Source organism: Cyanistes caeruleus, chromosome 6 (genome assembly GCF_971803275.1).
Source record: "Cyanistes caeruleus chromosome 6, bCyaCae1.hap1.1, whole genome shotgun sequence".
Lineage (NCBI taxonomy): Eukaryota > Metazoa > Chordata > Aves > Passeriformes > Paridae > Cyanistes > Cyanistes caeruleus.
Window position 1 is genome coordinate 42582913 of NC_141706.1, and position 17685 is coordinate 42600597.

Consider the following 17685-nt stretch of genomic DNA (forward strand, 5'->3'; position numbering starts at 1 on the left):
CCCAAATCTCTTACGTTATGAGAAGTTTGTGCTTTAAAAAAATAAAATTAGAAAATGTCAAACAAAGCACGGGCATAACCAAGAACATAAAATTAAAGTTGATTTTTTTATGGAGAAAACTCTCTACAGCAACTAATACTATATCTTTCTTTTCATTTTAGAGATACAATGTAGAAATGTCAATCAGGCACCCAAAAAAGATGGAACTGCTTAGTAAGGTTGAAGCTCTGAAGAAAAGTGGTGTTTTACTACCAAACGATCTCCTTGAAAAAGTGGATTCAATTAATGAAAAATGGGAACTGCTTGGGGTATTTGCATTTTTATTACTGTTTGTGGGTTATGTGTACATTTTTGTGTGTTGAAGTACACTGTCTGTCTGATTTCTAATTTGGAGCACAAATATCTCTCTCTTTCAATCCACCACGTACATTTCAAACAAGCTACTCATTCTATTATAAAAACTCCATAGCCTTTTCCTCTTCTGTTGATTTTTTTTATTCCATGCTTGTCTCCTGTCTGACTTTAATAATTTTAGTTCTTTAATACATAAAAAATGTAAGTAAAATATGCCATGTATTACGGGTATGCACCAAGTCAACTATAATGCAGTATATCTGATATACACTGACTGTCATGCTTGAGTGAATGTTAATAGAATTTATTCTGAAGGTACATGTTAGAGACATCTACTGTTTAACTATTTACTATACCTTTAAGATGAAAAGTGGGGTTGTCACTGCATATTTCAGGTCACACTGATGGCTCAAAAACAAATATACGGATTCAGTACAAATCTGCATACCTGAAGCTGAGAATACAGCCAGGATATGTTTCATGCTGTTGTATTCATCTCACTTTTGATAAAAGCCAAAAAAGTTTCATGTAATTCATTTCACGCTATGATGGGCTGGGTCTCAGCCAAAGAGTGAGATACAAGAATCTGGCAAAAAAAGCAATATAGAGATTCTGTTACCCAGAGACCGGTGATGGCACTGTGCAGGAGACACTATTGTCCTATTGTTGTAAAACAGCTGAGGGAGAGAGGTCAAACTATATATTTTTCCATCCACTTCTCTCCTTAATTGCCTTCACTTCAAATCAAGGGTAAGATAAATTTATAAATTACTTTAAATGATTAATTATAGATGTGTGGTATTAGCAATACATTGCATAGTTTTGCATGCTATTATCCTAGTTTAAAAAGTATTTCTAATATTTTATGAGTAAGCTATACATGCAACCTGCCAACAGCATTTTTAATACTGGGTTGTGTCACTTAAGGTTATGTGGTAATGCAATAGCCATTTCAGAGGGTGGGGCTTTTTAGTTAAGCAGAGTTGCTTCTAAATGTGCAAATTGTCAGAAAATGTTAAAATTTGCCTTATGACCAGTGAGCTTATTACTTTAAATTTTAATCTGCAGCATCACCATAAGCATTTTGATCTTGTTTGATCATTAATAAATTTACTGATTAAAAAAAGATTCACAAACCCAGCCTTTTACATCTGATCATGACAACTTTTATTTTTAAAATAATTTCAGATGTAAGCCTTACGTTTATGAATTTCAGAGTATTTAATCATCTTAATTCAGTGGCACTGATTCAATCTGGTAGTATCTAAAACTATGAAATAAGATTGTAATTCTTATAATCTAGGAAAACTGTCTTAAAAAATTGGAAACCCTTTGCTTCTCAGTATGTTAAAATCAAAATACACCTCCAGATTAAGTTTTACCATTAATTTCAGCATTTACAAAAAAATAAAATATAACTATTACAGTTTTTCTGCTAAATGCAGTTTCATGAATAATAAGCAGAGTTTGATAGAGTTTTGTTTAATTTAATAAAAACCTCTGCAGAAACTAACAGCACTAGACATACTGTTTTAATTGGCATGATTACATTTTAATTGGCATGAAAAAAATTAAAGACAAGGATTTTAACTTCTAACAATGGCAAAATAGAGGGATATGGTTTTTAATATTACTTTCATCTAAGGTGAACACTGTGGAATGGAAATACATTAGAATGAAATGTCAGTGGTGCGTACAGTTTAATCTGTGAAATTTTGTCCCCTGTGCTGAATATTACTCTGTCTCAATTGCATATTAAACAACCCTATCAAGGCAGGCATTGGCATCTGCTGTGCTGACACAAATTGTGAATTAAATGAAATTGATGTCCTCTGTCGTATATTTATGAAGACGGACCATTCTCTGAAGTATTCTGTTTATGAAGAATTTATGATTGCAAACTGTTCCAGAACAAAAAAGTGGCAATAAATTCTTTTTTGTGACCCTACCCTCCAAGGGCATTGATTTCACCTCCTGCTGCTACTTTTGTTGCAGCATAAAAACAATAGCTAGTGCTGGATTCCACTGAGGGTCTTCAAATTATCAATATTTGCACCATGAAAATAGAAGGGTGTTGCCAAGAAAGCATGTTTTTTCAGTTATGATCTCCTAAAGACGTGATTTACAGAATGCCACATAGCAGATTAATATCTGTTGCTCTAATTTTATTCGTGTTTTAAAGCTTATTTTTGGAAGCTAATTTCATTGTTATAAATTATATTCCAGTAACTTTCTACAGCATTCACTTTCAACAGACAGACATACTGGGTCACCTAAAACTGTATCTTCATGCTACAACAATTAACCGCGTCTAATTATCAGTTTAAAAGGTTATTGGATGTGAGTGTCAGTGTATATTCAATATTCTACAATCAGTAACACAGATCTAGTGCTTATAATAAGTGTCAGCCTGACAGCCTCTTATAGGTCAGATAAAATACTGCTTGGCATAGAGGAAGCAGGCAACAGCACATCTCTCTTGTGATGTTAAAGGATTGCCTTTCAAAATACTGAAAAGGAAGGTAACTTTCTATCCCTGGCCTCTTCAGAATACTCATTAAGCACCCAGCGTCCACTATCAAAATGTTATTCAGTGATTCTGTTATTAGAAATACTACTTTGAAAAGCGGGAGTAAATTAGTTTCATTAGCAATAAGAGGTGAACGTTTATTCTGGTCCATTATCTTAAAGTGGATGCTTAACACAGAGAACTGAAATTCGAATTTGGTCGCCTTAAAATGTGGCCGTATGTTCAGGAGCAGTGAGGATTTTTGCTGTCTGAATGAGTTCATCCATTTTTAAAAACAAACCAGCTGTTTTGTCACCTAACTGCCCCAGGGTTACATGTATGGGAATTATAACCTAGCAGTCATACCTCAAAAAAAAATCTCAGTATTTCTCCAAAAATTTAAATGGTACCCTGGGTAGGAGTCTGGTGAACTCAGTGATTGTCATATTTTCTGTTGCTGCCTAGAAACCAGCAACTCTTAAGGCCATAAGTGTTTAAAGCCACAGACAAATTCTGTAGAGTAACTAGTTTACAAAGTTATGAAGCATTTTGTCTCCTCTGTACCTAATTACTCTTATTAAACACTGATTTATAATCCTTCTAGCAAAGTCGGTGACCCAGAGAGAACAGTATAAGTGAGAAACAAGGGTACGAAAATTGAAATGTATTGAAACAAGGAAACAAAGAATGAAATTGGTTGATATTAGTCATAATTATTAAAAAAAACACATCTCTAGTCATTTAACAGATTTTTCTTGTTGCACATTAACCTATATATGTTTTGGTACATAATAATCTATGTTTTTTTTTTATCTGATGCATTAGAAAACCCTAGGAGAGAAGATCCAAGACACAATGGTAGGGCACAGTGGGTTAGGTCCACGTGACCTGCTCTCGCCTGAAAGCGGCAGCCTGGTAAGGCAGCTGGAGGTCAGGATCAAAGAGCTGAAAGGGTGGCTGAGAGATACAGAGCTTTTCATCTTCAATTCCTGTCTGAGACAAGAAAATGAAGGAACAATGAATGCTGAGAAACAACTGCAATATTTTAAGGTAATAAAAAAACTATCGTGGCTTTCGTAAAGAAACTCTTCTTTATGGTGGGATGAAATATTTAGCTTATGCATAACATAATGTGATGCATGTGTATATTTAATTATATATTTTCATCTTCATTTATGTGTTCGCTCATGTTTATTTTACTGAATCCTTACAATAATATTTATTTCTGAAATACTTTTTGCTAAAGGAGGCTTTAGAGGGCTAATTGCACCACAGTTGCAAAAGCAATAGTATTCTTTCCTTTGACTTTACTGTAAAATATAGAATCATAGAATGGTTTGGGTTGGAGGAGACCCTAAAGATGATCTATTTCCAACCCCCCTGAAATGGGGAGGGGCAAAAAAAAAGCAGCTGAATTTTATCACAAAAGCTTCACTCTGAATTTCACTCTCTGCATAAGGTAATTAAGGTCTTGTGTGATCATCAGTTTAATAACCTATATCTCTGCACATATGAGTCAAGAACAGTCTATCTGAGGTAACAATTACAGTGAGCTAAATTTAGCATACATGAGAAAACATTCAAGGTTGTGGTGACTATATACGTGGAAAAGACATATACCCTATGAGATTTGCATTAATCTAGGCCACAGCCTAAGCCTAAGCCTGAAGATTTATAGAAAGGATGGAAAAGATTGTAGCCACAATGCTTTATTGAGATGATAAGCTCTTTCAATCGCAGGCCAGTGTTCAGCTTTGCAATCGACTTAGTAGAGGTTGCATGTTTTGTTCCATTTCCCACAAGTAGTAGTAACATTCAGGAAAGAGGGCTAATTTAGCAAACACACCTGGTAGAACTGTGCAATTTTCTTCTGTTCATGGTTTCTAAATAAACCCTCATCCGAGTCATCATTACAGGTCGCTTTACTCTACAAGTGATCTTTGACCAAAGAATAAGAAAGGAATCACAAGTCATTGTAAGCTTTAGAGGTAAAGAGGTTTTTTCTCTTCCATTAGTACACCAGGGTGTCTAGAACAACAGCACTGTCAAGGTGATGGACAATTTCTTAAATATACACCTCAAAGAGTATGTTGCCAACACTTCTAAATATACCTCTTTTTTTTTGTAAAAGTGTTCAAGAAAACAACAGCAGAAATATTATTTCCTTCCCACTTAGTCATTCCTTAACTCTTCATATTCTAATCATGATGATTAATGAGAAGTGTGTGTCAATGTAGATAAAGTCAGTGGTTTTCAGGCTCCTGAACTTGTCCATTTGAAAGCAATTTTAAGTTTTCTTATGACATCAATACTAATTTTTTAATGATTTGCAGTTTTCTGCTAATGGGGGAAAAAGGTAATGATGATTCTGTTTGATCTATCAGCGAACTTCAAAGCGAGCGATTAGGAAGGACTGTTGAAAGACCTGCAGAACTTCACAGCAATAGATGCATATTTTCCATAGGCAATGCTGGACATTTTTATTTCTGTAGATAATTATGGCATTTATTTAAGTGCAGAACTACATATTTTAAAATCTAATTTCAGGCAAGATTTTTTTTAAAATCTAAATTTATATATACACACACACACAAACACACATAGAAATACCATACCAATCTTACTTATTTTGTGCATAAATCTCTCAAATATTTTAATACGTATATGACATGATAGCATGCCAAAAGGTTAAATGTTAACCAAAAGGCTAGATGTTAAACAGTATAGTATCACCTACCATGATGTAGCCAGAGTACTTCCTTACTTGGTTGACTATCTATTAATTACACAAATAATACATTAATTATTTTCAAAATGGTAGCCATTAGAGTATAAAAAATAATTACCCATCATATATGGTGAGAGCACATCATTTTGTCATATATATTGAACCATCTTTGTCTCATTAAATCTGAAATCCACTATAAGTAAGTTTTCCATTCTTCACTGATCTCCTGGGGAAGTGTATAAAAGAGAAAATGGATATAATTAACAATACTGCAATGTATAATACATATATTTGAGAAAGAACATTTAGAACATTTTCAAAAACATTAGCTATGCCACTAGTAGAAAACCTGCTGGGGTTTAGTTTGACTTACTTTCCACTTAACTTAAGAATTTAACCTTATTACTGCTTTCACTGTGGTAAGTGAATCATTGTTTCTTAATGGAAATTTACTGTGATGCACCATCCCAATACACACAGCCACTGTACACAGGGAAACATTTTTAATAAAATAAACTCAACAATGCCGTTGATTTTCATTCCATAATGTTATGCTTTAAATTACACTTATGCCTTAGGAAAAACAGTTATTCCATTTTTTTGGGTGTTTTCCTTCCATTTTGGAACTGGAGGATGAATTGAATGTGTAGCTCATATGCAGCTGGGACCCAAGATGAGAGCAATGTGGAGGAAGGAGTAGTTGTTAAATTCACTAGTAAGAAACTATTTCAACTTCTTAGGCTTTTTTATAGAAAATCATGCCATATAAATTTGAGCGTTCTTTTTATTAAAGAATTGGCTACTCCATTATTTTCTTTTGGAACACTCCTCTGTAATAATAATACTTAGAATTTCTATAGTACTGTCCAGTCAAGGAGTTCTACATGCTGCACAAACATTACTGAACTAAGCCCCACTAAACATTTAAGGCAGGTATTGTTATCATCCCCTCTTTAGAAATGAGGGAAATAAAATACATAGAGATTAAATCAGTTTTCAAGGTTTTCACAGAAAGTCAAGTATAGCCTAAGCACAGCTTCTGTTCAGGAAAGGAGAAAGAATGAACACAAGATATTGAGCTGTAAAGAGGGAAGCCTGGGTGTCTGACTCCTGTTATTTCTTCTGTTGCAACACAAAATGTAGACTAGACACAGGATGTAGAAGAAAATAATAATAATAATAAAAAAATACTTCATATTCTTGAGCTCGTCATAGCTACAAACATGTTTATTTTATTTATTCATGCTTTTTATTCCTCTTTAAGTCCCTTGAGTTCATGTTTTCTAGCTTTCCACAGAAAACCATGAGGGCAAGATCCAGGATCTTACTTTTTTAATGAAATATGAGATTCTCAGGTAAACACATAGTTCTAGCCCCTGAAATACCAGATATAATGAGACTGATAATTGGCACAACTGATTTCCTAGACTAACAATGTACAGCTATTTTGTGGGTCAGGAGAGATTTGGAGCTGTAAAGAATGAGAAGCAATAATAAAAAGAGTTTGCATTCTTTCATGAAAGTTTTACTAAGTTTCATTTGAGTAAGTTCTAGCCAGAAATTTATGTGCCTGTTAGCTTGTCAGTAGAAGTGGTCTGCCATGTTTCTTTTATGTGTCTGGGACTTCAAAAAGCATGCTTTTTTTCTCTGCAAAGTGCCCTCCAAAAGCAGCAAGGGAGCCTAAATAATTAGTCATATATTTCTGTCACTTGCAATAAAACTTAAGACTTTAAGTGTTTTATACAGAGAAATGATCAGCCTCAAAAAGCTGTTTTGGCTTTGGCTCACAGACCAGATACTCAAGAATAAGCTTAGATTTGTGAGTACCTGTCTGTCTCAGAATCCCTTCTCAATCATGTATGACTAGGAAAGCCTCTAGTGTTTTCAGTAGCAAGATTTATAAAGGAACCTGTTCTCTTTCTCCTCCAAACTTGGATGGGGAACAAGATTTTCCTTTTCAGAACAGGATTTTACCAGAGATTTTCCACTAAATTGTGTTTGGCAAAAATAATGTTGCTTTTCATGTCATTTTTCTGATCAGGTTTTATTTGAAGCAATAAGCAACATGCTATATAGAGTCATACCTGTCTCTTAAATCTTTATTTGTGTCTTTAACAAAAATAGTCCTGGTTTTCACCAGTACTGAAAGCTTGTGGTTTTCATTGACTTTGGTCAATATATCCATTAAAGAAATCAGACTGCTTAATCATACAAAACATGATGAAAATTTCTTCTCATTTGAAATTTCTAAAAGTCAAGGGTTTATTGAATTCCACAGCTAGTATTATTTGTTGCCATTTCTGTTTGCCTTGTAAACAGTGTAAATTATGTGATGCTTGTAACTATTTCTAATGATTAGAGCCATTCAGAACTGTAAGTTTTCATCTTCCATTACATTTATGACTTGAGCATACCCGATGATGTAGTGCCATTTTTAAATAAAAAGTATTTCTCAGCAACATCTCTTATTTCTCCAGTGCCTAAGGCAACTAAACTTTCTTATTATATAATATAGCTTGCATTGGAAATTAATAGTCAATATGTTTTACAGTGCTTTTTTATATTTACTGAAAAGTTTGTAGAAGAGTCAGCACTGTACTTCATACAAAAAAATCAGTTAAATGTACATCAGCCAAATAAAACACAAGTGAGTTTGGGAGCATGTATGATTATGGCCAAAATGAAGTTAAACTATTAATGTTGAATAAAGGTTTGGAGATACAGAAATTAAAGAAAGTGCTTTCCTGCTAGAGGTATCAGGAATTGCTTTCACCACTGCATTTTGGATCCTTTACAGTTTTTAGAATGATGTTTCTGGCAGAGCTGCAATCAAAGAATTACAGAATTTCAATATGCATGTAACAAAAGTATGCAAAACAGTCTCCCACAGAAAGTCCAAAAGAAGTCAAGATGGATTTAATCCTTTTCACACCTCAATGATGACCAAAAAAAAGTTATAGTTTTAATAAATTTCTCAAAAGAAGTCCAAAAGAAGTGTGACTTCAGAGACCTAAAACTTTTCACAGATGAAGAATTGTTTACCCAAATTTTGTTTGGATTAAATTTTAGCAATCAGAAATCCATACAGTACTAAATTGTACAAAAACAGGTAGAATTCCAAAGTTGGATGTAGCCTGATGCTTCTCACAAAGGTTTGAAGCAAATTCAGACTGAATTTCCATGACCTACCATCCTAAAGTAGCACTTCATTGGACCACTGAAATGGGAAGCCACATCTTTATATTAAAGCAGCTTCACATACATATTTTTTGGCCCCAATACAATACATGATTGTATCTCTAAGTTGATTTAATATACTAAAATATCGATGCACAATACTCTGTATATATTCAAATACACATAAACACAGAACACTTAGATATTTAATGTACCTCAGATTTTAACTTAGTATACTTACTATTCACTGAAAAAAAGTTCACTGTGTGCTCTCCCTATTTAAGGCAACGCTGATATGACATAGAATTCCCATTCAGGAATAAATGCTCTGCTGAGATTACAGTTTTCTTTCCATCATCTAATTTTGGCTGTGAATCCTAAACCTTAAATTCTCTGTTCTTTTACATTCTTACTTACTTTCTGATTAATCAAAACATAAAAATTAATCTTAAATAATATCTAGTTGTCTAAACCTTTCCCCCCCCCACAATTACTCCCTTTGCTGGGAGAAATAGACAGAAGAGCTCTGGATTAAGACTGGGATGTGGGATGGAGGTTTCTCTAGTAATAGGAAGAACTGAGATCAGATACAGCAATATACTGAATGCTTTGGTGGACAGAGAATAACCTGGTGGCTGTTTTTAGGCCAAAAAATCATATTTTGATTACTTCTTGGGTCTATTTTATGTACTGTCCCCTTATTTCTGATATACCAAGAAGATTGCCCCACAAACAGCATGGGTTAAAATATGCATATGTTAAAACAGACTAGCTACAGGGCACAGATCTTCTCTGAGTTTCTTTTCTAATAATTGGGAGAAAAGTACTTTTAGGATGCAATTAATCCATTCTGATTTAGGCATCCAAAATATCTAAAATTTAGGCTATGGAGAAGAGGTGCCTCACCAGCTTCTAAATGACTAGCTCAGGCTCACATTCTCCATTAGTTGAGACAAATCACAAATCATCAGGAGGAGTATCATTAGGACAGAGGGACTTGGGGATGAGACAATTGCAATTCCAACTTAGAATGATTTACTGATATCTGTGAGGTTCTTCTACACTAATTACAGGTTTATTTCTTTTCCAGAAAGGTTAAGCCCAAATTTCTCTTTCAGTCCTCCTGGATGTGCAGTAGGGTGCTCATTTGAACCATCTTGTTAACTGAAACTGGTGAGGAGGCAATTGAGCCCTTGTCCTTGTCTTTCTTACTGTACCGGGGATCTATTTTTAATTCTCTTGTCATGGGTAAGCTTGAGAGACTTCAGATCTCACTCAGTTTGAGCAACACAGAAGACACTGGCTTACAGAGAAAGCTGTTCCAAACTGGCCATTACAAAGTAAAACTTGAAATTTCATCGTGACAAAGGGCTTACGGTTCCTTTCCCAAGACTTTCATATCAATGACACCTACAGATTTTGAGCTGTATTTCCCTGTCTCAGTCATGGCCTCCTGAAGAGCAATATGTGTAGAAGTAAAAAAAAATGGCTTATTTTGAGAGAACATTCTGAGTTCTATCACTTATTATTTTCACTATGATTGAAGATATAATTGATTTTTTTTTCTTTTGATCCATCCAAATGACTCTTTGAAAATGAGACTGCTTATTGTTCTGCTATTGCCTTGAAGACCTATTTACTGCAAAACCAGAATCATTCTCTTCTGCTGCTATCAACCTGGAAAAGGAAAATGAGAAGAAAGCAGATGATGACACAACATAAGGAGAATGAAATATTTCCCCTAAAAATAAGCCAGGACTGACTTGCATTAATTTACAGAGAGGGCTGGTACTTTGGTTGGCCTCAAAGCTTTACCTTTGTTACTGATAACATGTAGGAAAAAAAGCTCAGCATGGACTGGGAATTTAAGACAGGTTAAGAAAACTCACTGCACTGTCTCCATCAAGGTTCACTTTGTACTATTGCATGTGATTAGATGATTTATTTGATTGTCTATAACTGCCCCTTTGGAGTCATAGCATTGCATTTTCAGGTGCAAATCTATCCAATATTAGTGGATCATTGATTGAATAGTGTCTCTGGACCCATTAAATCCTACTAATGAGGTTTTTCTTTAATTGGTGGATCATTGACCTAGCAGACTATTGCTTAATTTTGGTTTCAAACTGGACAGTTTTCCCAAGTTTTGTCTTTGTATGTAAATTAAAAGACCATCGTCCCAGTAGGGAGTATTATCATGGACTGTATGGGTACCTTTACTTACACTGAAAATAATTTCATACTGCCAGGAAATCTATTGATTTTAGTAGAATTGTTTGCAGGGTAAAGTGTAATTTAGTATGAGTAAGAATATGAGTGTAAAAGAACAGGTCTTCAATATATATTCCTTAGTGTTTATTGCAGTCCTTATCAGGTAAATTATGTATCACAAGTATGAGACGTTAGTCAGGAATGAGATTTTTAGACTGGTACCATATTTCTAGAGATGGGAGAGTGGCTTAGATTATGCTTACTGCATAAAGTCAACGGGGAAAAAATAGTATGTGGATTTCTGTCCTTCGAAGGATGACTCTTTTAATGTTAGGCAAGAGCTATATTTCCTTGCCTCAGAACAAAACTGAAGGCCTGGCCCCTAATCTGATGGATTTTCTGTGCATTTTATCGATGGCTGATGGTGCAATGTCATTCTTATGGAACCATCTTTCCCTTTATCACATTGATGCTTATTTTCATGGACCATTTTTTGGTCACAATGGATCATTTGGTCACGTGGATATTTTGGTCACAGTAAGAGCAACCTCATTATGTTCTAAGCATTAGTGAAGGCAGAAGTGAAGGTCTCTTTTATGGCCCCTTTTCTCCCATCCTGTCTATTTTTCTCACCCCAATGCTATTGTCCAGGCATTGGAAGAGTGGCACTTGAAGGTGCAATAGTATGGGTAGCTCTGAGTCTCTAAGACCATCACAAACAGTCACTGTGGCCACACATTTGGCTTTTGATAACCCGTAGCTTTTTGACTGCCATGCACAGTTAATTTTGGCCAAATCACCTTCTTCTGTCCTTCCCTCTAATTCAAGCCTTCTTGTAGTCCTGGGACTAAACTGTGTATGTCAGTCATGTCCGTCTAACTTGTACAAGAAGCAAGTTAGCATTAATTTAAAACCTGACATATTTATAGAATCATAGAATTGTAAATTTTGGAAAAGACCTCCAAGACCATCAAGTCCAACCTTTGACTGAATACCACCATGTGAACTAAACCATGGCACTAAGTTCCTTTCAGGTAGTTGTAGAGAGGTAGTTGTAGATACCCTGAGCCTCCTTTCCTTCAGGCTGAACAATTCCAGCTCCTTCAACCACTCCTCATATGATCTGCCTTCCAGACCCCTCTATCGTCCTTCTTTGGACATGCTCCAGCATCCCAATTTCTTTCTTGGAGAGGGGACCAGAACTGAACAGGAGTTGAGAGGCAGCTTCACCAGTGTTGAGTAGAGAGGGGCATGTACTTCCCTAGTCAATGTGATCGCTTAATCATACGTACCAAGTTAAGTACTGAGCTAGCTACCCTACATCTGAGAGGGGTGACCCTACCTCACCACAGTGCTGCCTGGATCTGGTTGATTCTGCTCTAAGTGGCTTCTCTTGTTGGGGATTTTTAGTATTGTCTTGAACTGACACCATAAACTGTGGGTCAGTATATTTATGTTTAAGGTAAGGTGAAATAATGTATATCCATTCTGAGGATACACTGCTTTTTGGAAATAAGATAAAGAACAGAATTTCTGGAAAAGCCTGTTTGTTGTCTCTGTGCGTATACAGACAGACATGAAAACATCACAATTTATTTTCCTCAGTTTACCGAGGCACAGCTCAACCTATATATTTTTGTATCCAAGCAAACTTTACTTCATTGACATAAGAAAAAAGCCAAAGGAAATCTTTTTCCTTACTTATTACATGTGTTTATTTCCCCTTTCCTGTTCCAAAGCCTCCAAAAGAATAGTCTAATTTATTTTATGTTCGCTGCTTTCCCATAAAAAAGGTAATACCTATACACTGCAGGACATGTTTTTCTGTAATTCAGAATAGGGTAAGCTCTCACTATATTTTGGAAAATACCAGGCCCATTGCACAAGGACAGCAAAAATACACATCTACCACCTATGAGGGAGCTAGATTAAGAAAGGGAGTAAGTAAATATTAACATCTGAACCTCAGCTTGAGAGTTACAGGTATTGATGTACACCCATGCAAGGAATTTCCTAGGCTAGAAAAAGGTATCATCCTGCCACCCTCTCTGGCTCTTCTATCTGAGTGACATGGCTTATTCCCTGGAACCAAGTTAACCTCAGCTTCCAGTTGTGTAGTATATAGCTCTAAAATACTTCTGTTTAAAAATTAATCTAATTCCATGTATGAAACACAAGAAAAATAAGGCTTGAAAAAGATATGTTGTATTTCAGTAGGGAAGATTCCTTTTCATCCAACACTGTTTTACTTTGATTTTTAAAAGTTATCTTCCTGTAATTGCACACTAGTTTAGAGTTAAGATAGGAGCATCTTAACAATAATGGGCACTTTTTTTTAACAGATTATTGCCAAAAGTGCATTCTTTATTCCAGGGAGACACTGTAATAGATACCAGCGCTTTCGTAATGATACAAGCAATCTGTAAGCTATTATAGTTTCTTTTATAGTAACTTAATCTTCATATTGTTTTATACGTCTGGAATTTTAATAGTGTTTTTAATTTCTGAAGAGGAGTATATTACATATTACTAGTTACATGGGAGTATGAGCTAAATAACAGACCATTGAATGGTATTCCTACAAACAAATATTTTGAAGTACTTAAATAGGCATAAGGAATAGAACAAAGAAGTTAAAGAATGCCGTACAGATATAGTAGTAGCTTTTATGAAATGGATCCAGAATCATCTAATCTGAATTGTGACTGTTTTTAATGTATATATTTTACTTCTAGAGAAAAATTGGAATGCTATTTAAAAGTAAATATTTTACTTAATCTAAATAAATATATTTACCTAGTTAATGAATTTCATTATTAAAATAATAATAAAATAACATATAAATAATCTATTAGGTTAATAATACATATTATAATAATAAATTATTCAATTATTTATTACTGATAAGTACAGATACCCATGTAACCTTTTGAAGCTAATGAAAAGAATTCATTAAATACTTGCTTATATGTAGAATGCAAACCCCTATGTACATTCTTAAAGGCAGTGAAAAAATTAGGTCTTTTTTCCTTTCATTGTCATTTTTAATATGTCTAGAAAGAGACACAATTCTTTTGTAAGAGAAATATCGTAACACTTTGCTAAGCTGTGAGTTACAGAGATATGATCAATGTAGCAATTTAGTGGTTGTAATACTATTAAAAGTAGGGCTTTTAAATGAAGACAACCAGTTCACTATTTTGAAAGAAGTGATATTCTACTTTAAACTGTCATTCTGTATTTCTGACTTGCAATTAGATGATATTTCTAAAATGTCACTCCCAGATTCTGTTGTGACTGTCATCATAATAAAATGTGACAGGAAAGATATTATATCAATACTTTTTCCATAATTAGCATTAAATTTATCTCAAGGGTTAAGTACAAAGGTTTTTCACTGAATGGTCTTCAAGCTTTGTGCCTTTAAAATCTTTTAATATAGCCAAGACTGGTGACAACCGGGAGACAGATCTATGAACAAACCTGTTTGGAGAGAATAGTTTTGTGGTGTGTGATATATGTTACGCAAATGAGCTTATTAGGGCCCTCATCTATTTTATTATTGGTGCCCAATTTAATAGAGGCATTTAAAAAACAATATTTCTGCCTGCCTCCTTGAAATGAAGAAGATACATTGATATAATTGAGAGCAAATGATTGCATGTTGTGCCATTTAATCATGTCATTTTTCAATTGCTGTTTTTTGCACTTCACTGCATACTTATAGAATATTTAGCTTCAATATAGATTAAGTCACACAGTATGCAACTGAGTAGATTTCCCATATTATGTGACAAATTCTTTTAACCTTGAAATCAGCAAAAGCACACAGGTTTGGCAGTATTTTTCTAAACAATGACAAGTAATCATTCATTTTCTGTCTTTGTCATTTAGCTTTTTTATTTTAAAGAATTACTCTCTTATTAATATATTTTGTGGAACTTTTTATTTTCTTTTTCATTCAGAACAAAAGATTTTTCTTTTTCCCATCTGTCCTGTAAGCATGCATACCCTGAGAAGTTCCAACAGGCATTGCCATTTCACAGAAAACTCTGAAAACTACATTTTACCCTACCTTTGCAAGAATTTCCTCTATTCTTTTTCCTGTTTGCCTGTTTCCTGTTTCTTTTTATCAATGTATTATTTCTGTAAGTTGTGATACTTAAGAGTTTTACATTATCATTTTTAAAAACTGAAATGCTGCTGTAGCCAAAAATCAGGCGTAAAAAGCAAATAAATTCTAAGAGGTTTGATTGGTGTACACAGAAAGGTGACTTCCATTCTCAGATCCTGCCTTAATTTCTGCATGTGACTGTTGCACTGAAGAGCAGCAGATTCATCTTCCATCAAAGAACTGGTACCATCAGAATTGTATCATTCCCTCACATGCCCACATCTTGCAACAAGGAGGAAGAGTAAGCCTTTAACAGGCCAAGGTTAGACAGACACTTCCTCTTAGATCTGGTATTTATCTGCAGCTTCTTTTGTGTTCCTGAAAACAGCCTGTATTGCCCATGCATACACAGAAGTCCAGAAATAGCACATATCTCAGTATACCTTGGTATTTCTTCTGAAAGCACAAAGAAAATCCATCTGTTTAAGTTACTGTTTGTCATTGTCCGACCCTTTTCAAAACTCTGGCCATCTCTACATGAACATTTAGTCCAGTTGTAGAGTGAAAACAAGAAACTTCAGATCCCATAAAAATGGATTCTCCAAACAGTATGTAATAAGTGAAACTATGAAAACATCTCAATAATCTATGTGGTGAATGTGTAGATTTTGTGGATTTAAGGCAATTCAACTAATTTTACAAAGACTTCAAAGCTACTTTTAAGAACAATTAGTCCCACTGAATTAATCAAAAATCTCAAATAGTTAATATTAAACACCAGGTCAAGATTATTGATGTAACATGTTTCAGTGGCCAACTCATCTTACATGTTATGTGAGAATACTGACTTCCAAGACTACAGGCCTTTCAGTCATGGGGAGCAAGTGGTGCAGCACAGCTCAGGTGCTGATGTGCTGCAGGAAGGCTGAAGGATGGAGACTGACTGGGGCTTGAGACGTTATAACATTCCTCAACCTCCTACCTTTCTATGCCTCACATATGGTCTGGCACTGCCTAAAGCTGCATACATGTTTCTGGTCATATGCCATTCATTTAGGAGTCATGCAGCTAAGCCAAGCACCCTCTGTTCAGATCGTGGCCACTTCCATCCCCATAGATAGTGCCATTAGCCCTTGGCTTGGAAGGAGTGTTTGATGTCATTTGCCTCAGCAGGGGCTTTTCCAGATGATTTAAGTCATGGTATTAACAAGCTGTGAAAGTAGTTTCAGCTAGCCCTTTTTAGCTATGCGTGTGATAACTTCAAAGCACTGGAAATAGGAGTAGGCAGGGGGAAGTAAAACCTTCCAAGATTCTAGCAGCATGGACAGGAATCCTCAGTATGGGGAGCCATGACCATAAAAACATTCTAATGACTAGCCCCTCAATGTTATCAGCCTATCTGTTGTGAGGCAAATGACTCAGACACAAAGCCAAGTTCATACACAGCATCTGCAGTTACCGTGTATACTCTTAGCCTGCAGCAAAAAAGTCAAATACTTGTTTAAGTCTCACTGCAAATGGCTTAAGTGAATACATTTCTCGCACATTTACGGAGATTTGGATTGTGTTTACATTTACCACAGCTCAATGGACACATTATAGTATGAGGGGACAAAATTGAAAGTTTCTGATCTCTGAATCTACACTTCAGTAAGTCTTCTGCACACACAGAAGACTACATGAGCCTAAGTGATGCACCTCAGTGTACAGTTAGATAACATCTTAATTTTCTGAACCTTCAAGTGCCCGGTAGCTCACTACAGCGGCTGTAAACCATAAGGCCCAAGGCTCAATAGAGATACTCATCATATTACCTTTCTTAAATTAATTGACTTTTATCAAACATGAATTATAGCTTCTACATTCACAGTGTAGAATGTACCTTGCAAATAATTTAAGTGACTGTCATCCTGGAAGCATACTTTCCATGTGCAATTACTGTATTGACAGGTTTTTATACAAGAATGCCATTTTAACAATAGGAAGACCTGGATGGATATACACCACCACAGTGTATATATCATGTCATGGGATATAGGCAATTAATGTGTCCCTTTAGGTCACTGAATACAAGACCCTAATACTGCTTAAATTCATTATTGATAGTGCTATTATATAGGGTTTAAAGATGTCTTTACATGATTAAGTTCTCTGGGTTTTAAAGTATTGTTTCTATAGCCAACTATTTCAATACACTGTTAGATACAAGCACTTCATTCTTCTCCTGTTTAATATTAACCATAATATCATGTAATAAAATTGAAACAAAAGTGCCATAGGCCTAATTGTACTGTCACAGACATGTAAATCAGAAATAGCTTCAGTAAAGCTACTGTTATTATGCTGGTGTAAAATTGATATAAATTAGAAATGACTTGGATGCTGTAGCTCTGCTTCCAGATAACACAATGTAAAGGCCTCACTTGAAGTCCCCTATAATGGCTTATGAATGCAATTCTCCTTACCTCATCATATTAAAAGGCATTGTATCAGAAAAGACCAATATTTATAAGGGATGACTTAATCGGCTAGATCAAGGTAAATTAATGGTATGGGGCCAGATTCTGAGCTATATTGACTTCTATGAAGTTA

At 35.0% G+C, this 17685-nt stretch overlaps 1 protein-coding gene across 6 annotated transcripts in view; it reads left to right on the top strand.

Annotated features, from left to right (window-relative positions):
• Positions 1-17685, top strand: part of AKAP6 (A-kinase anchoring protein 6) — a 258048-nt gene that overhangs the window by 210814 nt on the left and 29549 nt on the right. For all 6 annotated transcript variants that reach the window (XM_023929184.2, XM_086894836.1, XM_086894837.1 and 3 more), the window contains 2 exons: positions 162-308; positions 3689-3913. In XM_023929184.2, the coding sequence (XP_023784952.2) occupies positions 162-308; positions 3689-3913 (372 nt within the window). The remainder of the gene's footprint in view (positions 1-161; positions 309-3688; positions 3914-17685) is intronic.